Source organism: Rhipicephalus microplus, chromosome 7 (assembly GCF_043290135.1).
Source record: "Rhipicephalus microplus isolate Deutch F79 chromosome 7, USDA_Rmic, whole genome shotgun sequence".
In the NCBI taxonomy this organism is placed as follows: domain Eukaryota; kingdom Metazoa; phylum Arthropoda; class Arachnida; order Ixodida; family Ixodidae; genus Rhipicephalus; species Rhipicephalus microplus.
Window position 1 is genome coordinate 2,271,662 of NC_134706.1, and position 23,996 is coordinate 2,295,657.

A 23,996-nucleotide genomic window follows, 5' to 3' on the forward strand; every position below is an offset into this window, starting at 1 on the left:
TGCCACCCCATCCCTACAATAAACGCTAGTGACCATCGGCCGTATGCACAAAGTGTGCACCACTAAATATGCTTTCAAAAGACAAAATGTATACGTTGACAAAAAATAGTTGTACAAGAAAAGTACATTTGTATTTCAATACTACTTCATCAAAAGCACAGGCAACCGGCGCGCTTTAGTTTTGCCGTTTAGCTGCCGCTGAGAGAGTTGAAAACGATGCAGGCGCCAATGACGCAAAAGCTAAATACAACAAAAAGCGCGCCGATCACATATAGATGCGCCCGCAAAACACAAGCATTGGTTTGCATCATTTATTTTCGCTGAGGGCGGCCATAATTATAAGATATATGTTCGCAATATCAGTTGTACAGGAATACTACATATGTATCCAAAATATCAACACGTTCACCTCTTTCCGCACACCTCGTGATCGCTTTACTCGAGCAGACAGAACATCGCTGCTTTACCAGTATTCAAACCTTCGCGACTTCCCGCCGACTGAAAATCGTTTACTTTCAGTTTTTCTTTTTCTTTTTTTAAGCGAGCCAGTGGGCGGCGACCGCAGGCGAGTGAAAGCACACCGTCTCTCTTTTATTCGCTAAAATCTCGCAAGCTATGCTTTTAAGTTTTCGTTGAATCCCGTGCGGTGGCGCTGCAAATAAATGCGCTTGCTGTCAAGTTTTTTTCTCCTTTACTTCATATCTCGCGTAATGTTTTGTAGCAATATGTAGAAACTGAAGGCATATTTAAAAAAAAAGCCAAACAATACAGTTGTACACGTGAAATTTAAAAAAAAATCTATGGTCACAGCGGTGATTCGAACCTGGGTCTTTTTAGTGGGATGCGAGCATTCTACCCCTCGACCACTTCGGCGGAGCTGCGCACGGCTCTTAAAACGACGACAGGTCACAGACTACCGATCGCAGCGCCACTAGCGGATTTGACCCCGTTTGGGCCTCACTTTTTGGATCTCGGTCCGGGCACTCCCCTTGTTCTAGTACACTCTAACTATGCTGAATTTGGTGGAAGCTGGCAACAGCGTGCCCCGTTTCCCGCTGGTTTTGGCTGAGTTTCTTGAAGGCACTTATTAAGATGTCTCCACCCTTAAAACGGCCGTTCATGTAGGCTCCCTAATAGCGTGGCTTCATGACAAGGGTCCGATTCTGCCGTCAGATGCGGCGCTTGCCCCGTAGGGTTGTTCTTGAAGCGAATGCATGATGTGAATCGAGAAGGAAACTTGCACATTGCGGATAGATAGCTCGCGCAGTTAGAGAAATGTAGTTTTGCTAAATTTGTTAAATAAGCAATTGCGGATGCGTGCATTTCTGAATCATTCTCGCTCTGCAATGCTACATTGAGTACTTCACAATTCTGCAATGTCGCGTCGTGTCGAGAGGGTAGGCACTAGTTTTAATACTCAGCCGTGAGCCCATATTATAGGTATTATGTATTTAGGGGATGGGCCTGAAAATATTTCAGGCTTTCTACATTTCTTGTTAGAGTTAAGTTACACAGTTACCACAGCTAGAATTTCTCGTCGCAGGTAATGACCGGTCTGCTGAGTATGCAGCGAACATGTATGCTAAAGGGACACTTATGAGGTGTGCTTAACGATCGAAAAGGCCCAATTCTAAGAAAATAAGCTTCAGGTATGCATTGTACAATTTTGTTGTCTGTACATCTTTTTTGGTACTCTTACATCACACTATCTGCTCAGCCCTGAGCACAATCTCTTTTTTGCATAGACATATCCATAGAACTTGAGTACTTTCTTGCAAGCAAGCACTCCTGATATCAATTGGTGGTACATGATGTGAATATGTCCGAATACTGGATCAATAAAGGTCACATTTATTACACACTTGTTATTGTGTTTACTTTTTCAGTATACTTGTGCTTGAAAATGTTGTTTTCTCCTTGCTACTTTTAGAGGTTAGGACTTGAAATACGTACTATATATCTTGCAGTGTGGCTGTAGATAAGTGAAGATCATGTATGTTTCAACTACCTGTGCGATTTCCTAGATTTCTTTTCATGGCCGTAGTGCACAGAATTTCACTTCGTAGTGGTAGACACTATAGTTACGACAACTTAATTTAAACAGAAGCAGATGTGGGCAAAGAAATCTGGAACGTTTTTTCTGCCAAAAAAAAAATACAGTACCACATGCAATGAACACAATCTTGCCCTTCATGACAGCATTCACGTCTTTGAGGAAGCTGTGCAGCAACTGCTCATCACCTTTATGATTTATTATTTTAGAAGCCCATTGAACATATCTGCAAAGCTAAATCAATTGAGTGCAGTCTTATGAGCTTTGGAGCATCTTTTTTTAAACTTGTATGAGCTAAACACAGTTACTTAAGACAAAACAGTTCTGGATGTTGTTGGTAAACTGTCACAAGGCACAACTAAGTGTCGGAAAGCCTGTTAATGCCCATCACTGTGGGTGTATTCATTATGTAGTGCAAATAATAATTTCCGACGATTCACATGCCAACTATTGTTGCGAACGACGGACCGATCCCGCCGAAGCCACCACTGTTGCGAAAGACGGCGACGCCAACACGGCCCCGAAGGCGCCACTGCTTTCAACTCCGCCGGGAAGGTCACCAGCCGTTTGGTAGCGTATGTTTCTCAGCTCGCGACTGCTTCTGCGCCGAGCTGATAAGACGAGCGGACGAGACGACGGTGAGTTAAACAAGGTTTATGTACAGCATATATACAGAGGCGTTACAATTTCGGCACTGGGGCCGACAGAGACTCGAAGAGCCGAGCTCTCCTCTCTAATACATAGGTCAACTTTATGCCTAAGACCGCCGACTCACACACATGTCGGCTCTCCGACATGGGGACTCCTCTCTCATAGGACCTCCGATCGCGCCGCGCCGCAGGGCTTCTTTTATTTACACCGGGTCCAACCAAAATGTCCAATCAGAAGCGCCGCTGGTCGTCAGGGCAGACTCCTCCAATGGGGTTGCCGCGCCATGCGTCAGACCACCAGACACGAGGACGCCGGCTCGCTGTCACGTGCGCAGCTGACTCAATGCACGTGGGCCAGAGAAGCGCCGCGCGTGTTCACGCCGTTGAGATGTTCGCGTCAGGCGGACTGCGGGCTGGCCTTGACCCAGATTGCCTTTTTCAGAGGCACGGACGTTTGACGAGGACTCGCTGGCATAACACTATGAAGTGATCGTGAGTCGTACAGTAGTGGGCAAATTTAGATTGATTCTGGCTTCCACGGGTTCAAACAAATGACACTGTAGCTTCACAGAAGGCAAGACTGCTTGTCGAAACATTTGCTTTGACCCGTTATGTTAACTTATTTTTCATATTTTCAAGCTTCCATCTTTTAAGGGTCAGTTTAGTTCACCTGCACTAATCCGAACTGGTTCACAGCTGTGCACGAGAAGTTCAGAACTTGTGCGACAGGAGTTCAGCGGTGCGGCATCACAAGTGAATGACAAGGTGCCGACAAGGTGGAATCCTTATTTTTGTTCGCTTAAATTAATGAGGTGCAAACATCTTGGCAAAACACGCCGCATTTTTAGGGGTGGGTACAGCACCTACGTCTAATGCTATGTTGTTTGTTGAGCTATATGAGCGGCTGCACCAAAACCAGCGCCGTCAGAGCAGATGGTACAGGAAAGTCATGAAATAGTTTTGGTGCTGTACCTCTCCTGCGCTTTTTGAAATGAATGGCAAGATTTAGAAGATACCATTGCTGCGCCACTGAAACGAATGGCGAGGTGCAGCACTTTGTAAAATAGATCATGTGGTGCAGGTGAATCGAACAAACCCTTAAGCACACAAGCGTCTTAGCGCTTCACCCCCATCGAAATATGGCTACAGTGGCTGGGATCAAACAGTGTGTTGTTGAGCTCAGCAGTGCCACACAATCTAACTAATAGTGTTACAGTTTCAACATTATTGAAGTGTAGATTCCGTACCACGGTAGGCAGGCAATGCTTAGGCAGGCAATGCACGGTAGGCAGGCAATGCGGTAGGCAGGCAATGCTGTAGATTCCGTACCACGGTAGGCCGCCAATCTAAAGCACCTCTCCACGATATGCGTGGTAAAACATTCACAAATACAGCATTACATGTGTGAGGTTAGAGATGACCTGTTTTAGTGGACATTCATATGTTTCAACGTGCTTGCAGAGTGGACATTCGGGGGTAGTCATCCTGTCTTTGCATGGCAGTCTGGAAAAACAAGTAACATCACCAGATATCAATGCATGAAACAAATGCCTAATCAATGCATGAAATTTTCTATAGTAAACAAATAAACCCAGTTAATTAGTAAACAGCAGTATCTTATACATATATGTAGTGGTACCTCATAACAAGTATATCACTCAGGGCTGCTTCTTCACAAGGCATGTCATGTAGCAGGTTCCTTGCCCATTGTACACATTTGCTTCCATGTCTGTGCTCATCGAAAAAAAAAAGGTGTATGTATTAGGGGAAGCTGCGGTGAGCCCCTTCCCTCTTTTCTCAGAAATAGGCTTTTCATTCTTGATCCCTTTTATTTGAGCTTGAGGATGAAGCCTTACTCTTTTGGTTCACTACAATTTCTCTGCGGTAGAATTTTCTTCTGGAGCTGTTGCTTGTTCTAGCTCCTCTTAGGGAACACAAACCATTTTTTTTAAGAGCTGCCGTGTAGCCGATGCAACTCTTTCATGTTTTTTTTTTGTACCGCAAACATTACAGAGTTCAGACACTGGTTTTCGCTCGCTGCACTTCAAATAACAAAGTAAAAATCAGGAATGTAAAAAAATGTAAACAATGTAAACTACCCTTGTGGTAGCGAGTAAAGATTCTAATTAACACAACTAAGAAGCAGGAGCGTAGCCAGGCATTAGCACATGAGGATGATGATATGTAGAGTTTAACGTCCTAAAACCACCATATTATTATGAGAGACGCCGTAGTGCAGGGCTCCGGAAATTTTGTCCACCTGGGGTTCTTTAACGTGCACCAAAATCTGAGCACACGGGCCTACAGCATTTTCACCTCCGTTGAAAATGCAGCCGTCGCAGCCGGGATTTGATCCCGATAACTGTGGGTCAGCAGCGGAGTACCTTAGCCACTAGACCACTGCGGCGGGGCAGGGATTAGCACACCGGGCCCGTGCCCCCCTCCGTTCCCTGGAAATTTTTTATCGCCATGCATAGAAAGCAAATGATGGTCATTTCGAGGGGTTGCCCCTCTCGAAAACAAGTGAATCCCCCCCTCCCCCCCCCCCCTACCCGAGAATCATTTTAGCTACGCAAGGTTTATGACCAGGCTGGTTGGTGAAGATCCATAATAGTACGGCACACTCACTTTGTCCATGTCGTACACTGTGAGCTATTCTGGCTACGCCCCTGCCAGTTATAAAGAAAGAGATATTTTTAACGAATAGTTAACTGTGCATTATTCTCCACTCGCTTACCACACAAGTGGTATCAACAGGCACAAGGATGTGTGTAAGTGGACATTGCAGATGTTTTAGAAACACGTCTAGCCCAGCCAAGCAACTTGCTCGTCACAGTCCAGTCTGGTTATAACAATTCGACAAGTGTCTCTAACATATGTGATCGCTGTATTTTCGCTTCCAGTGATCCCGTGATCTAATGGCACAATCGTTCAACAGCACGCCCCGAAGTGCCACGAACGTTTGGGTCCTTAAGAAACACGTTAGAAAAAAAAAAGAATCACTGTGAAATATGTGAAGACAGGTTGAGAGCTATAAACATGCATGTGTTCCGGCATACAGTTTTCATCAAGCTCGAAATATGATGCTCACAACTGAAACATTATCCCAGAACACATTTTCGCTTGACCTATGGAGCCTTAAAGAAGGCACGATGTATTCGCGATGTAGTCCGGAAACATTGGCGAACAGGAAGAACATCTGTGCGCCCGCAGCCGCTTGACTTGCGGAAGGCGCGCTTTCTGCCTATGCCAAGATGGCGGCGCGCGGCTTCACTTGAGGGCTGCCTTCTCCACCCCAGCAAATATTACTTTAACGTCCTTGTGTAGACAGATGATATACTGCTAATGGACGACAACAAGAAAGATTTGCAGAGATTGATAGACATCTGTGGTAACGAGAGAAATAGGTTAGATTTGAGATTCAATAAGAAAAAAAAAATCAGCAGTCATGGTTTTTAATGATAATGAAGGTAGTGAGCTTAGGATACAGAAGGCCACGCTAGAGATAACAGATAAATACAAATACCTGGGCGTATGGATAAACAATGAGACCGAGTACCTAATGGAACACAAAATATACGTAACGACTAAAGGTAACAGTACTGCAGCGGTAATGAAAAACACTGTGGAATTACAATAGGTATGATGTTGTGAGAGGAATATAGAAAGGGGTCATGGTTCCTGGTCTGACTTTCGGCAATGTGGTTTTGTGCTTTAGATCAGAAGTTCAGGCAAGATTTGAAATTAAGCGACGTGGAGTAGGTAGACTTGATTTAGGAGCTCGCGGGAATGCACCAAATCAGAGAGTACAAGGTGATATGAGATGGATATCATTCGAGGGCAGGCAACTAGCTAGCAGCAAGATAAAATTTAGAAGCGATTAAGAGAAATGGTGGGGGGGGAGCGTTGGGCTAGGAAGGTATTCAGCTACTTGTACATGAAGATTGTCGATACAAAATGGAGGAAGCGAACCAGGAAATTGAATAGTACTTAAAAAACAGCAGGGGGCCAAACCAAAAAGAATTATCGGTTAAGAAGAAGAAGAAAGAAGCTGAGACTGATATGTGGAGAATTGGCAAGATTAAGAAGTCCGCACTAGAGATCTATCGAACTTTTAAGCAGTAAATTGCCAAAAAAAAGATCGATGATAATACTCGGGGTAGTTCTCTACTGTTTGAGGCCAGGACGGGAGTATTGCGAACCAAGACATATCGGGCCAAATACGAAGGGGTAAACACGGTATGCTGTGCGTGTGAAGAGGAAGAAGAAACTGCTGAACACTTGATAATGTTCTGTGTTTGCCGTGTTTGCCTTTCAAGTGCCGCCAAGGGAAGTCGGGGGGACGCTTAAGCCCTTAATAGAGGCTACTTCTACGTCTTGAAAATCTTTTTTTTCTTTGTTATGGCCACTTTAAACGGGCGGCGCAAACGACCTTCAGAGCGTCATTTGTCATCTTCTCTGTCGGCTCATGGTGAGAGTGAAAGCACCGGTCGTCGACGGAAGAAGATATGCCTGGCGGCGGGCAGACTCAGTCCACCAGCCCAAGCAACAGCACCGCTTTTTTACGGGGACTTACTGAGTGCTTGTGAATGTTTGTTGAAATGTGACCCCAATTCCTGTTAATTAAAGTTACTTTTGGTTAAATGTTCACGAGTGTTCGACCGTTAACTGGCTGGATAGCGGACGCTTTGACCCGTCAAATGCGAGCTGCGAGACCAGCACAACCCTATAGTTCAGGATGATGGCGCAGAGTTTTTCAAAGCACTGGGGTTTGGGGACAGGGAGAGCGAAATAGACTTTAAGCGGGTAGAATTAACTAGAAGGAGGTTATCTGATTGGTGGCTAAAGTAAAGGCATGAGTGAAAATTAAATCCTTCACGGCAAAGTGCCAGTCCGCAACTTCACTATTTAAAGAAAAAAAAAAGATAAATCTAGTTTGTGGTTCACTAAGTATTACGACTAGGTGGCGCTAGCCACCACCCGATCTAAAGGGTAAATATATCAATCCATTTATCCATCCATTTATCCGTTCATTCATCCATTTATTCATTATTTTCGGTAACCGCGCTTTTCCGCTGTCCACAGCGTTGGCTTTTTTGCGCGCGTTTTTGAGCATGCATGGTAGCCATGGGGAGTGAGTGACAACTTTTATTCATCGAAAGGGTGAGGGATGAGGGAGGTTATGCCAAGTAGGCTGCCAGGCCGTGCCTGGCAGCATGGAGAAGCACGCCTTCTCACAGCGAGTATTCCGCAAGCAGTGGATGGACGATCCGAAATTAAAAGGCAAGACTTGTTTCTTTCCGGCATTAGAGTAAACCGAAATGAACTTGGGATGATGCACCACTTTGCAGGATTCGCGTTGCGCTACAGGCAGTGTGCCTGCCTCTTTGTTCACGTTCGCACTGCTTGGTTTCAGATTAAATCGCACCTTCAGAGAACGTTTCACAGCATGTGACGTGCAAATACTGTTCCTGTAAAGTACAGGCCCACTACACTGACTCGATAAAACATTTGGAAACACGTGAACATCGTTGTGCTTTTGTGCCAGGCAACCAGCTGCGTCTGAAGGATACGATCGACCACCGTTTCAGAGCCGAAATGCAGCAGAAGCGGTGTGCTTTGAAAACCTCACTTTTCATGGCTTGTCACATGGATAACAACTCCGTGGACGATCTTTCCGGTATCCTCAAGGGTGAACTCCGGCAAAACGTTGCGTTGCACCGGACGAAGTGTACTGACTTAATAGCGAGAGTGATCGCGCCATATTTCGAAGAAACTTTGGAGCGCGACCTCAGCAGAAAGTCGTTTTCCATTTTGGTCGATGAAACCACCGAGATATCTGTGAAGAAGCTAGCATGCATATCATTTCGCTATTACAGCGACATTGTCAAGAAGGTCGTCAGCACGTTTATCGACATGAAAGAGATTTGAGATGGACGAACGTAGTCGATCTACGAGACAGTAAAGGCCGTGTTTCACTAGGACTGTGTCAATCCAAGTGACTGTGTGGGTCTGGCAACGGACGGCGCGAGCGTAATCTGTGGCTGTCACAACTCGCTGTTGAAAAGAATGCAAAATGATTACCCGTCATTTACACATTACACTTCTAAAGTGCGTTTGTCATTCCCTCGACCTTGTTGCCGCAAAAGCGATGGACGCGATGCCCTCGAACATTTTGTACATGGTGAGAGAAACTCACAATTATTTTGCTCGCAGCAATGTGAAGCAACCATGTGAGCAATGGAGGAAACGGGGAAAGTGAACCACTTAAAAATCTTCCTCCATCGGGAACGCGGTGGTTTGCAATCGCAGACTGTATCGACCGTATAGTTTCCCAGTACGAGGCCCTGAGACTTCACTTCGCCACAGTTTCGGATAGAAACTACAACGTGAGGCTCCTGAAGGACATGTACGAGGACGAAAAGAACCTGGCGTACCTTACGTTTCTTGCTCCCATCCTTGCGAATTTCAAAAGTGAACAGACCTTTTCAAGGACAGAATGTCGACCCGCTTGGCGTGTTTCAGGAGCTAGAAAGGGTTTTCGATAGCCTTCTGACAGGGATAATTAAGCCGTCTGTGTGTTACGTCAGCATGAAGGGCGCCTCGACGATTTTGATTTTATGAACTTTGAATCAGTTTTTTTTTAAGTTTGGAAGATGCTGACCTCAGCATGACCTTTTCTGGGCATCTTCAGAGGACACAACGTAGTGCGCGCGAGAAACAAGCCATGAAGCAGCGCTGTTTTATTTGTGCCTTTGATCTACAGAAAGAGTTGCCGAATGCCACTTCGCTGCTAAGAAAGCTCAGGGCCATAAGTCCACAATCGATCCTCGGGCCACGCGCCATAGAATCCTTATAGGATCTGCCAACCGGTGTTTTTTCGTGCTCGAAATACCAGCTCTAACGTGAGCTATAAGGTACCTGCAGCAACTTGTTGGCACCGTTTCAGACCAACCGCTTCTGGAGTTTTGGACCAAAGTACATGGCTAAAAGGACCCGTCTGGCTCGAATCCTGCGGTCCACCTTGCCACAGGGGCAATGAAGTTCTTCGTCCTATCCACATATAGCGGTGAAGATGAACGAGTGTTCTCAAACGTAACACTAACCATGAACGACATCAGAAATCGGATGTCCGATGACGTGATTGTTTCAGTTATGAAGATTAAGTTCGGACTGCGACTTCGGAATATTAACTGTTCGGACTTTGTCATCCCGCAAGAAATGATCACGAGTCAGTTTATGCATTAATCCTTATAGTGTACTCATACCTTATTTATCTTAATGTCACCCAAAGGGTGTTATTTATAGTAATTTTGGGAACGTCACGCAAGTCACGTGGAAACAGCGTCATTTATGCAAGACATTTCGTCACCTTTCACGATCGCTAAAGTCCACAATTTATGCTTGAATCTGAGCATTTGTGATTCTGAAATGTTGATACTGTACTTACTTTGTCATGGTAATACATAGTGTAGTCACACCGTACTCAATTTTATCGTCGCCAAAGTAGTGTTACTTCTTGTCTTTTTTCTTTACAAGGATTACGCACGATGTGTGAAGAGTCATTTTGTGCAACATTGCAGTATTTGCAATGGTTGCAAGATTTGGAACCATATAGTGATTGCTAAGCTCAACGATTTATGCTTGAATCTGAGCAGTTGTGATGTGGAAGTGTTAATACTGTACTTACATTTTCACTGAAGGGCTGTTGCATTTTGTCGTTCAAATAAAGACGTCGCAGCTGTTTTCACGCGCGCGTGGCTAATTTTGGCTAATTTAAGGGCCTTTGGCCTAACTTAACTGCTTTTTGGCTAGTTTTTCTCATTTTGGGTTACTTTTTGTCTTTTCAACCTGGTGATTCCGCTTCCTCTATGTAACGTTGAGAACGTAGCGGTGCGGCTTGCGGCGCCGATTACGCCGGCTTGCTTGCGTTCCGGGAGAGTGCCTCGTCGTCCGTGCTTTTTTCATTGCCATGAGCGTAAAACTCGACTTAATGTGATAGTTTCTAAGTGAGATGTAACAGAGACCCACGAAACAGAAAAATGGCAGGGGTTATTGCAGCATTCGCAATGCCCTCGACCTATAGGTGGTGCACCGTGTAATCCAAGATGGCTGCGCAAAGATGATCAACCCGTGAACTCGCATGAAAAAAGACAGGACACACGTACGTGCTCCCCGTGCCGCTTACACAGGCTGAAGTCTTGATCGTCAAATGAGTGTATATCGAACCAAAGTACTTTCCCAACCGATAGGAACTGCTGAATGTTCGCTACCTTTTACCGCAGTGCAAAAGGTGGCGGTGTCAGCTGATCGACCCTGCATCAACGATGCTTTGCGTAATCCTGTGCGTGGTACAGAAAACTGCGCGAACTAGAATTAACGTATGAACTGAATGGCACTCCGAGATCATTAGTGCCGAGCCTGTCTGGCGGCTTTTGCCGCAGTAGTAGGCCACTAGCGAGTAGCGCGCCGTCGCGGCTGCACAGGACCGAGTGTTTAACGTAGCGATGGTTTGTAAACATATTACGTCGTCGTCATTACTCGCGCTGTAAGCATCATGCAGCTTCTTCTTCAACGGAATACAAGCCTTCAACTTCCCATTAAGTAGCGCTTTTGTCACAGCCGTGATCAGACTAATAGTGTTCGATTCCGCGTACTCGGGTGTTGCAGGTTCCATCAGCGCGACCGAAACAAGGATGTCGACACGCGTACGCTTTTCGCAACGTCAAAATTGCGAAAATTTGTCGAACAACAACGTCGTTCAGATGGCACCGGTGAAGTGCAGGAGAAGTTAGCGTGGACTGTAGTCGTAACAGCATATTTCATTGCTGTATTTCGCTTCGCTGCGAGCGTGTTGGCAGCGTGTGGTGCTTCGTAATATCCACTGTAATTGGGATGCACAAGAAAAAATATGCTTTTATTTTGAGCTCACTCAAGGATATTATACAATAAATAAATCAAAGTGACTTACGAGCGTGAAAAAAAAAACATTAACGCACAACGGGACGTGAAGTGCAACTCGCTGCTCGTGAACTTGCAGCTGATCGTTCATCGCTGCTGTCACTCTCAGCGCGTCGACAACCATCTACGTCCAGTGAAAAATACTCGACGTCAAAATGGTTTCTTTGAACATCACTGCTGAAAGTAAGTAACCTGAGGAACTCTCTCCGCCAAACGACTTCGCTAGCACCAACAACGCGTCATTCACCACGCACAGCACCCACACGGCGTCACTCACCACGTTTATCTGAGGGTGTGGAGATCAGTTCACTCCGATACCCTGCAAGAAAGGAATCGCTTGCCGTGTACGTCCATCAACAGACGTAAAAATGTCTGGGGGAGTAAAGGAGGAAAAACAGGAGAGGACCGGGAACCAGCTTTTCGGCTCAAATCGCAGGCATCTTTCTAGAAACGGCGTTGCCCTGAGACATCGACCACATGTTTGCTCTCTTTTATATGTTGTTCATTAACTTCATTTGAACTTTTATATAACAAAATATACTGAAATATGTTTGTCATGGGTATTAATAAGGTAAACAAATTAAATAAAAAATAAGTGATTGCTGTTAGGTAGCGTCGTCTAGAGGACATCACAATTAGCTCTTGCTTTGCTTTAACGCGCGCGCTTTTCAAACCAATTTGGGTCATTGAGTTTGATGCTTGTGCCAAAGCACCGCAAAGAGACGTAATTGAGTACTGGCGAAGCTACACAATACTGAGATGGTAGGATAATCGAGCGAAGTTTGAATACTGCGGCTATTGTGTACTGGATACTGCGGCTAAAGTTGCCTCGTTGCTTGCTTCTATGAAATCATTCAGATTTATGCTGTTCATTCTGATCGAGCTGATCTATGCTGGCGTTCCCTCACTCTACTGAGCCTGATGTCGTAGTCGCGGAAAAGCGATATAAATTAGCAAGTAAAATTCTCGCGTTTAGTTTAATCACACGTGGTCTCATAAAAAAAAAAACGCGCTTGCATGTGTGTCTGATGCGCAACTGGGTGTTCAGTGTTCTTGAAATATTTTAGCAAACGTACGGTTGTTGTAAACTTATAATCCAGATGCCGTAGGTTCGACTGCCCTGATGAGAACTCACAGCAGTTTCCAGTAAGGACTCTTCAAATGCAAGAACAGTTAATACAGTTACGTGTTAGGGAGTCTCTTGTTGCTTTTCTTCGGGCATAACTCTTTGCCTAGAGAGTATCTAACGAAAACGTAGTGCATCACTGTAAAATAAAGTGTTCGGAATTCTCGGAAAAAAATTGTAGATTACGCTTATTAATTCACAAGGCCACAGAAAATATTGCATAATTAGTTACAACTAGGAATAAATACAAGCACCAGTCATTACCACCACTGTCCTGTCCCGTCGCATCACAGTTGCGCAATGCTGTGACGTCAAGCAGCTTCCGCTTGGTTTAGATAGTTGGCATGGCTATACATACATGCTCATGTCACTCGTTTTAATTCTTGAAACTTGAGCATCCTAGCGAACTTCATCAAAGTTTCTGACATCACTGCTTATCTAGGTAGCAACGACGAATTTTTGGTCTTTCATATGCGTGGTATTTACATTGGCACATATAAAGGTAAGGATTGAAGGGAAACCAGCTTGCGCGGTTCTCAAATGTGAAGCACGCTTTGGTTTTCTGGGTGGAGCCTGTTTTTATTTTATGGCTCACACTGACGTCACTGAAGTCGCCATGTTGGTGCACTGCATGGTAGGACGCGATATTTGTGACGTTGCATTAATGTTATCGTTGCATCATTTCCAACTTTTTTTTGTTATTTACGTACATAAATCAATCAGTGTGGCCGCAATGTTATAATAATGAAGCACGCTAAGCGTAATGCGATTATGCTGCCTTTGCGTCATCAACGTTGCCATGTTCAGTACGCTATAAAACAGCGTTTATGGCGTCACGTGCAACCTATATATAAGCTTCCGAGTTCATCCGCTTCAAAAGCAAGCTGAAAAACTGCGCCGACAGTCATTCATCGTCATGCGGGCTTGACGCAGGCTATAACTGCTACAACGCAGCTATAATTAACTGCTACTATAGTGACAGTGCAATCACACAACTGCACAGCATGTTCGATTGTTCTCGTGTCAGGCTAGAAAAGCTGTGCCGAGTCGCTATCTGAGCGCTTTGCCACCATACACCTAGCTACGTGATCTATCGGCACCGTCGGCAGGAAAGAGAGTCTCGCATGTCATTCTCTCGCGTTCTTTCGTCCCGGACGTAGAGAACGTCCGTGCGGCGGTGATGAAGGCGGCGTATTCGTAGCCTTTCTCTAGGCGAAAACCCTTGTACTATTGCGACCAGAGTTCAATTGTTGAATTCCATCGTTTACCTGTCGGTCGTACAGGCCACTTCAACGAGTACGGTCGCCTTGAGAGTGGACCATGTCCCCGTGTCTGTCGCTATGGTGGGTGTTGCTGCAAGCCGCCATCTTTGGGCTGTCAGCGAACCTCAAGTGCGGATACTGGGTGAGCTTCAGACTGCCGTTTCCACGTACTGCTCTTTATTAAACGTGTGCTTCGATAGAATGTAAATTTGGGTTGGTCGACCCGCGCGATAAACTTAGGATGGTGTACGAGTTAAAGGGACACCGAAGACAAATCTTAAGTCGATCGCTGAAATAGCGGTCCAGACAACTCGTAGTGCTACTTTTGTGCTAAGGGAGTGCTTATTTTGAAATAAAACCACGTTTAAGTGGTCCACATCGCGTTAACGCACTTCGAATACCCTGCCACAAAGTGGTCCTTCTCACGTCACTGTTGCCGTGCACAACGTGTCCCGGCTTTACTGCATCGCCGCCGACACTATAGCAGCAGCAGAGCGAAAGTAGTGGGAGCCACAGCAGCAGCAGCGGCTATTGAACAATTTTCTGCCATTTTGGAGGCCATAGTTCTGCTTGCTTGGTACAACTGGGCTCCGCTAGATGGCACCACCCATCCAGTCTAACCAGGCGAAAACACAATTTTGGGAGCCATTCTCGATCACCATTCCCCGCGGTAACGGAAGTCGGTACTTTTTCTTATGAATCAAAGAGACACACACGGACAAACATCATTTCATTACGTTACTTGATGCACGGAAGGTTCTTTTTTATGGCAGCTAGTTTGATTACTAGTGATTGATTGTTGTCGGACGTCGTCAAGATTATTTCCAAAATGTATCCCACTCAGGGGGCCCGTCGTGTGTTATATTTACCTTAATTCCTCTTTAAATATGGCAGTGCTGTTAATATGACCGTTTTAGACGTTGTCATACATACCGCTTTCACTTTGACATAAATTGCTTGCCTTTAGTGTCCCTTCAAGATATGCAGCTACAGAAATAAGGCACGCAGGATGCTTTTTATCTTACTGGTGGACTTTGATCGGTCTATCAAACTCAAATAATATCACTCCTGCCATCTCCCTGCTTGCATTCAAATGCCGTATAGTTAAGTGGCGTGACTGGCTTCTTGGAACAATTGTTTCAGATAAGCGTATACAAGTGAGGGCAGGTATTACGCTGCCTAACAACGCTTACATGAAAACAACTCGCCTAGAAGTGAGCAACGAAACTTTATCGTGCTCCTGTGTTGTCAAAGTCAAGGCGCTTGGCCTTAGCCGCTTGCTCCAGCACCGCCGCTGGTGTGACGTCACGTGCATCTGATTATTGTATGCGTTCAAAACAGGAACACCTTCACTTAATACCTTCGGGTGCAACGCTTCAAAGCTTCCTTTCCATGAAACCCAATTGGACGGTCCTTCGTAGGTGTGCACTATTTGGGAAAGATTTCATTTGCAACCTCGACAGCTCAGGAACATGTGACTTAAGCAGAAACGTCACGTGTGACGTTTAATTCCTTCCATACGATTTGAATGACAGGCTGAGTTCCGCCTGGCGTTGCATAAGTACACCGCAATTTGCCAGCGTCAGTTTTCATACTTGGTACGAGAAGCAACCTGCGCCGTTCCACTTCAGTTTCTCAGTATTAAGGCGAAAGCCTTAAATGCCTAATCGAAAGCGAAAATTGATCGTCGGCGTATAGGCACCCCGCTTCAGGTGAACCAGCGCTGGAGTTCCCACGGCTGCCCTGGCGGTCGAAGCGTGCACTTCACAGCCGCTCCCGAGGACGAGAGTGGCGGCCGGTAGAGGCGGTGCGAACGCTCATCGTCGTAACCAAAGGGCGCTGGTGGTACTGCAGCGTATTCAAGTGCAGCAATATGTAGAAAAAGGGAGGACGTATCCGTCTGCGTTTTTCCTTCTTAAAAATATCGATAATAGAGGAGGCGGCGTTGCTTCCAAGCGGCAAGTATGTTCTGCTTTCTTGTTTAATGGTGTCGCGCTGGTGTCTAAACCAAATGGTTCGATAGTGAAGACGGCCACCAGTGGAAACCAGAACCAAACAGTTGAATTGAAAGGGTGTTTTGCCAGAAATAAAATGACCATATTTGTGGCATGCATGTGCAATTTTTTTTCGGACACTGTGAACGTTTAGTCGTACACCTTAAGATTAACAAAGTTTCTCATACATCCGTATATCTGCCCACCATACCCAAACTTTATCTGATGCCACCGCATGAAGTGAATGATACGAGAGGCACGTGTAAAGGAAAGCTGCCTTGGCCACAAGACTGGTGCGGGGGCACGTTCGCCTGCGCCTCTGAATTGTTATAAAAGATACTTTCGTGGTGAATACTTGATGCTGAGATGCCTCTGTTTCACTTAATTTGTGCTGAAGACAGGGTTCTTGCTACGAACAAAGCAACGGACTACTCGAAGCCTAGCTTTCTGGAGACAGTTGATGCGGTAAGCTTCTTTTTCATTGGCTGCCGTTGCTAAGTAACATTGGAATTCATAATAATAAAAGCACGGATGGACTAATGGACGCTTCACCCCACTCATCATCATACACTCCGTGGATATGCCGCGACACCGTTTTTGACAACTGGCCATTACGACGACACGGGACGCATGACCCATGGCGTAAGGAGCTTCGCGCCTAAAAAAATAAATAAATATTCAGACAGTTTTTTTTTGTCTCTTGGGCGGGCTGACAGAATGACTTATAGAGAATTTGCAAGGTGCCACTACAGTGTCGAGCGGACCAATGTTGTTCAAATATATTTCACGCAACAGAGGCAAGCTATAAAACTATTATTCACCTATACGTGAATAATAAATTCATCGCCTGCCTCCGTTGCGTGAAGCTGGTTAAAGGGTCCAAGAGACAGTTCATTGATGAAGTCCTGTTTATTGGTGCAGAGTATGGTTCGACGTTCTCTTGTGATCGATTTTGCGTGCAGCGGCTTTCTTCGATCGGTCAGTGTTTCTCGGTGCAGTTGGCGTTGCCGTGCTGCTGCGGCACGTGCTTGCACGTTCCCCGGGAGCCAAACTCGATGCGCGCGTTTGGGTTGTTGAGCACGCAGTCGTGGTGTTCGGTGCAGCGGTGATTGTAGAGTGGAACGCACACCTCGCCGGGACACTGCAATGGGTAGAAGAAATCGTGATTCTATATGCCAGTTGATGGGCACGTACTTCACGTAACTGCTGGATTACGTGCAGCGCCATTGAAAATGCTAGTTTCGATGCATCAAACATAACACGGTCTCAGCTATAGCTTCACCTATTCAGTAGCTCTCTTAGTTTTTCTTTTTAGAAGATACCACGCAAAGAGTGCGCTGGAGCATGTAATCAGTTCGCATTGTCCGAAAGAGTTGGTTTGCTCACGCGCAGTTATGTACTGTACATTATATCGCATTTATCGCTTTTTTTCGCTTGTATTATAATCCTAAATATTAACCCAAGCACATTACTTTTGCACACCTGCTGCCGCCATTTAGAGAATGGGGGCCAAGAGCTCCTTAGTCTGTCTTGAATAGCTCTTGTCTTGTCACATATCATTGTATATTTTTAAAATTTTTACAGTGGAAATAAAGAATGAATGAACGGAACTGTTTCGCTGGCGGAACATAAATTTAGGACGATGCACATGCTTCGCTGGAACGTGTATACGTTTGAAGTATAGAGGAAGAAGAATTTGAAAAAAAAGTGCGGAATTAGGCGGCCTTACACCGAGGCAATAACGGTAAGAAAGAGACACAGGCGCTGACTAACAACTCAAGTTTTATTGCTCATACGCCATGAAATAAATGACACGTATCAACAAAAATCCACAAGAGAGAAGTCAAAGCGAGAGAAGCTAGGCCTGATAGAATAAGTGCTTGTGCTGTGTCCTTCCCTGGTCTCACGTGTGTGCCTTTAACACTTACATAATTTGAGCGTTAAAGATACTAATAGAACACTCAAGGCATTCTCGACGTTATAGAGGGACTTATAGAGGGACGTTAGATAGAGGGACTTTAGCGTCACCAGGGACTTTAGGTGACGCGTGCTCATGGCGCCATCTTGCCGGTAATGCTAAAAACACAATCCCCCCCCCCCCCCCCCGAGATGCTCGTGAGCAGCAGTGAGTGGTAGATTTAAGTAGCTTGCCGTTTAAATAGCGAAAGATGTGCTCCGGTGTGGCTCAGTGGTTTACGTCTCGCTTTCTCGACGCAGTGGTCCCACGTTTGATTCCGCGTGCCAGAGTGTTCTTTTCTGTTTTTTTTCTTGCGTTTTCATATATATATATATATACGATGCATGACATCGACACCGACGTCGACGGCAAAATCCAGCCGAGAGTGTCCATATAATTGCTATCGCAATAAAACAAATGGAGAACAAACTTTATCCTAAGTACATCGCATTTCGTCCACGTACCTTGTAACATACGTCGCAGCACCCGCAGGCGTCCTTGTAGGCGCCGCACTTGCAATTGACGGCGTTGCACGTGACAGCGGCGCAGTCGACGTCAGCGCAGTTTGGAGGCGACGTGCACACGACACTGCACATCATGACGACCACATTTTACAACGTTTTCAATGCTGTAGCTAGAGAGCTCACAAACCGGGCTCCATCGGAAGAGCTACATGTCCGACCCAGATGATTTACCAACAGAACCACTAAGCCACACGCTACAGTGTTACCGACAGAGCCGTATGTACAGAGGGGTTGACCGTTAAAGGGAACACTTTCGTGTTCACAATGTCGCTTTCTGGCAAAAGCATAGAGAGTTATATTTGCATCAGGCTACTTGTGATTGACATGTAGTGATTTCTTTTGATAGACCAGTGTCCTGAACGAACAATTTTTCTAAGTCTACCAGAATTTATAGGGCATTCAGTAAGACAGGTACTCATTAGAGTGTTCCTTTTAACAGTGGACGGTACTGTACTTCCCGCCACCAAGGACGTGGTTCCATGGCGGCAGCTTCGGAATAATTCATTCCCCTGCCTTCACATCCTTCATCTCTTGCACCTAACACAATATCCCTCATGCTGCCCCTACTGTGGAGCGAAGTGTATCACTGCACCTGGGAATGTCCACAGCCACCGGGCTGCCGCCCTGTTCCTACACCCTCGCTTTCCTTCAGGAAGGCTGCACTGACCAGCTCAGAGCCGCAGGAGCAGCGCGACGGATCGATCCAGCGGGCACGTGGTGTGGCGCAAGCCAAATGGTACCTGCGCTATAGACTCCACGAGGACGATCCTTTAGGCGTGCATGAATAAAAGCTTCTCTCTCTCTCTCTCTCTCTCTCTCTCTCTCTCTCTCTCAGTGCAAGTGGTCTATCAAAATCGGAGAGGAAGCATGGAGTGTGTTACTGAACATTAGGAAGAGTAACCACAAAACCACTCGGGGAGAAAAAGACATCACGAAGCAGTGCACCTTGTCTCTGTGTCACGTGTGGCTTAGCAGTTACCTTTCGTAATCGCGTATCGCCAACTGGCCTACACTCACGGGCGTTGGTTGAATTGTCTTTTTTTTTGGGGGGGGGTGCTAAGCGGTGTTCTACCACCGCGGGGGGAGGGAAATAGAAAGCGCTGGTGTTGCTTGGAGGCGGGGGGGGCAACCTTTTTTTTATTTTACACCTCCCTGCTGAAGCCCATGCCTACATTCACAATATTCTAAGATTATAATGCAAATTATATCTTATAGATTGCAGTATATGATATTACAGGTAACCTCTAAACATTTTGGCAACTTAGCGCAAAACAGAAACTGTATAGGGAAAGAGGGCCATGATCGTGGTGTAATATGCTTATGAAGTTCAGTAAAGATGAAGTGTTTTGAATTGGCTTACCACGTGACTGCCAAGGTAATCAAAACCAGCGAACTGGCTGTCTTCATCTTGTGCAACAGGAGGTCTGCGCATGCCCGGTAGAAAAAAAAGTTTAATGTGAATACACTATCAATCGCATGGATGCCAGACATTGATAACTGATCGGTGTAGACTCGCCTGATGGGCAAGTAGCCTTATATAAAAAATAGTGGATGCTGGAGACAAGCTAGGTCCTAAGGTTCATAAAGACTTCGTTAAAGTCGCCGACAAAGGACAGACGCATGGACGCACGATGCACGGACGGACGCATGAATGCACGGACAGGTGGACGGGTGGTCTATTTTTAAACCATATGTGCGCCCTGTAGATGGTTCTGCGCACTGATGTTTCGCACCTGCGCTTCAACTGTGCACGGCACGCGGACAGATTGAAACCGGATGGACATTGTGAGGTCCTGAGGAACTTAGCTTCTATAACAGACGTGCACTCTCGCACTGCCATGGATGTCGTAAATCTATGTTCTTAAGAAAATACGGTTGATTTTGGTTCTATCTTGAATGACGCGACGACGCCGGTGCTCTCAACAGTATAGTCTTCCAGAATAGCACAATGGCTGTGCGTACTTGAAAAAAAAAGCATAAAAGAAGAAAACATTTTGTGGTAATGTTGCTCAACGACAGCTGAGTGAGTCGGCCGACGCGTAACAGCGTGGTGGTGAAACACCACTAATAGAGGCTTTTGTCTTGCATTGCATCTAAATGGGCTTATGGCGAGCACAGTGAGTCTTGCCTTTCACAAATTTGCATTAAGCAGACTCGGGGCGAATGTTTTTCGTCGTTACACATCAAAAATAGAAACTAGCCATTAAATATTTACCCTTCGTGAATGTGTTGCAGCAAACCGCTTTAAAATCGGAAAATATATGACAAAACTACAACCTATATAAAAGTAATTCAGTTATGAAAAGTTCACCCTGCATTTTTACTGTCGCTGTTTTGAGATCGAGATTGTAGAGCGCTCACAAAGTCACGAATACGCTCTCTTCAAAATGAGAAAAAAAAAACAAAAACAAAAGTGACGTAACGCGAACGTGAATGTGCAGTGTCAGATGAAGTTGCGGCAAGCGCGCAAAGGCATGTTGCTAAAGGCTATGGCGACGAACACTCACCGAGCTTAGCTGTTTTCTTGCGTGTGCTTCGAACGATGGGGTCCTCGCGGGGCAGTACGGTTTGTGTATATATAGTCGCAAACAGTCTTTGCTGTTCTATCTCTGTACTCGTGTTTTGACACTTGCACGACAGCCGAGGGTATATGATTCAATCTCGCTTTGTAACGAAAAACCTGGACTAGCTTTCTTTCTTTCTTTCTTTCTTTCTTTCTTTCTTTCTTTCTTTCTTTCTTTCTTTCTTTCTTTCTTTCTTTCTTTCTTTCTTTCTTTCTTTCTTTCTTTCTCTCTTTCTTTCTTTCTTTCTTTCCTTCTTTCTCTCTTTCTTTCTTCTTTCTTTCTTTCTTTCTTTCTTTGGCTCCCTGTCTTGCACTGTGGCAGTGAGGTCGACGACATAGATTACGGCGTTCCGTCTCTGATGCAGACAGAAAGCAGAGTCTGTTTACAAAATATGACAGTCCTGTTCGCTGCCGTGGCTCCTCTAGTCCGCTTACAGATTCCGGAGGTGTACAAATCAAGCTTTAGCTTCAGTCTCTCCAAACGATACAAATCTTCCGCCAAAGAACAAGTGAAATGCAAGCAGCTGAACCTTTAATCGAAAAAACATCTTATACAGGTTGATGATCGTCCTGGTGAGGGTTGTACTGTTAAGGCATTTTCTTGTTGGAAGCCAGCTGGATAATTCTTACGTGGTGAACAAGCAGAGTTGACGGTGGGCTCAAGGCGTCATGACGTCTACACGAGATTTAGAACCTTGCACTTAACAACATCCGCTGCAATGCCGATGCGAGAACAATACACGTGTGTCAAAGGCTTGGGAGGCCTATGCGAATGACTTTAATGAACCCGACATATTTTTACAGGGCATATAAAAGAAGACGTGGCTGATTCCTCTCTTTAGGAATCGGTATAGCATGAAAACGTGTCTTCACAGAGGTAGTTGAGCATGTGTTGTGCTCTGTTTCACCACTAGACAGAAGGAATGAATGCTATAACAACAAATTGCGATGTCCGTCACGAGAAGAACGGCAAGCAGCTCGAAACTTGCAATGAACACCTCAAGCAAAAAGCACGTCGAAAGGAGCATGCACAGGATGAGGGCGGATAAACAACTGTCACACCTCGACACTTGAAGGACGCTACTCAAACAGACGCGCCAAACAAACGCACAAGTATAAACAGGACGAGCGCGAACAATCATCGCAATTATTGCTTCTTCGTGCGTGAACAGCGCGCTCCTTTCGGAAACGCAGCCGCGGAATCGAATGAAGTGACCTTTGGGCTCTCTCTAACCACTATAACTTCACAGTAAACTTGCGGCGCAAGCACTACATGTTCTAAACGCCCGAGTCCCGAGATAAGCACGCAAGCGATCACGCCAGAAAACATCTATACGGACTCCGACCACATCACGTGGAGGCTTGCGCGCATTGCAACGTGCGGGGTGGAGCAAGGTGACGACCTTTAGAACGCGCCCGCCCAACTCGCACACCTCGCGCCATCTTGCTGCTGATAACGAAAACGCTCTGAAGTTGCTGAGTTCTGAGGATCGCCAACGGTACATGGTGTGTATAAATGGCTCACCGTTAACAAGTTGAGCATTTTTGTTCAGTGGCGTGGTGACAAACGTCGCGCGCTAAGGAGTGAATGGTCACTGGTTCGACGCCCCGCAAAGAAACCTTTCTTTGTGAATTTTTAAAGACGACTTTCTTGGGGACCTTCGACGGAAAATTTTGGTCTGTCTGTCTCTCTGTACCTTTGTCTGTTTGTCCGCTCTAACAATACCTCAAACGGCACCAAACGGCCAACTCCATCCGCAGTGCCCACCAATGTTGCTGAAGGCTTAGCGTTCATAGTTGTGCGATCGTCAATTAAAAAAATGGCAGCATATCCACGGAGTGAATGATGGAGAGTGGGGCGAAGCATTCGTCCGTCCATGCGTCCGTCTGTGTGACCGTCCATGCGTCTGTTTGTGCGCCCGTCCCTGCGTTACTTCATGCATCCGCCCCTGCGTCCGTTCATGCGTCCATCCATGCATCTGTTTGTGTGTCCGTTTGTTCATCTATTCAACACTCCAAGTCCCACCATCTCGCATCTTTTTATCATATATATTCCCCATATAGAAGCACCGCCATCCAGCGGACATTTCAAGGACTAAACGAGAGGTGGCACACGCACACTTTCTTACGGCCTGCGCTTTGGGTCCACTTCCCACCTTTAACCACCTCGAGTTCATGGTATATTCTAGTTCACTGTATTCATGGCACTGCGACCAAACGCTCGCTAAACCTTTCGAAAACCAAGGAGGTTACGCCCAGCGAGTATAACGTAGCAACCTTTCCCTGTCAGATAGGGCTCAATTTACATGCCAATGGCTGCTAATGAGAAATGAGAGACAGGAGAATTCGGCTTTTACTTTCTTACGGCTTGCGCTTCGTATCTACTTCTCATTTTTAACCACCTTGAGTTAATTCATGGTATATACAAGTTCATTGTATTCATGGCGCTGCAGCTCAACGCTCGCTAAACCTTTCTAAAGCTAAGGTGGTTACACCCAGCGAGTATAATGTAGCATCCCTTTCTTGTCCGATAGTGCTCAATGTACATGCCAATGGCTGCTAATGGGGATCGCAGCGTGCGCGTTGACTAAAAGCCGAATGCTCATGTCTCTCATTCCCAATTAGCAGCCATTGGCATGTACATTGAGCACTATTTTTTATTGTTAAACAACGCACAGAAGAAATCTCTCACTGGCACCACCTTGGAGGTCAAGTGTTATACCTATTTCGGGTATGTGCCACTGGTGGTTACATACGAGAGACGCCCAAGCCACGCCATAAGGAGCTTGGCCCCTAAAAGCAATTATTGCGCATATCTGAGGCGCCACAACAACGCTTCGATGTTTTCTGTCTGCCTTCATACTAGAAGAGGTACACACAAGTAACTCTAAGGAATGTAGCGTTCA

General features: G+C 45.7%; 2 protein-coding genes across 7 annotated transcripts in view; one reads left to right on the top strand and one right to left on the bottom strand.

Moving 5' to 3' along the window:
* Positions 1-23,996, top strand: part of LOC119179433 (lysosomal alpha-mannosidase) — a 150,937-nt gene that overhangs the window by 24,883 nt on the left and 102,058 nt on the right. Inside the window, exon 1 of one of the 6 annotated variants that reach the window (XM_075868459.1) lies at positions 13,973-14,194. The exons of the other annotated variants lie outside the window; for them this stretch is intronic. Coding sequence (XP_075724574.1) covers positions 14,111-14,194 — 84 coding nt within the window. The 5' untranslated portion in view covers positions 13,973-14,110. Of the gene's footprint in view, positions 1-13,972; positions 14,195-23,996 lie in introns of those variants that run through there. 6 annotated transcript variants of the gene reach the window in all.
* LOC119179595 (uncharacterized) lies at positions 16,937-21,156 on the bottom strand. Its single transcript, XM_037430712.2, has 4 exons — positions 21,035-21,156; positions 19,888-19,951; positions 18,468-18,591; positions 16,937-17,187 (listed from the first exon to the last, which is right to left on the bottom strand). The coding sequence occupies exons 2-4, from the start codon at positions 19,932-19,934 to the stop codon at positions 17,026-17,028; spliced, it is 333 nt and encodes a 110-aa protein (XP_037286609.2). The 5' UTR covers positions 19,935-19,951; positions 21,035-21,156; the 3' UTR covers positions 16,937-17,025.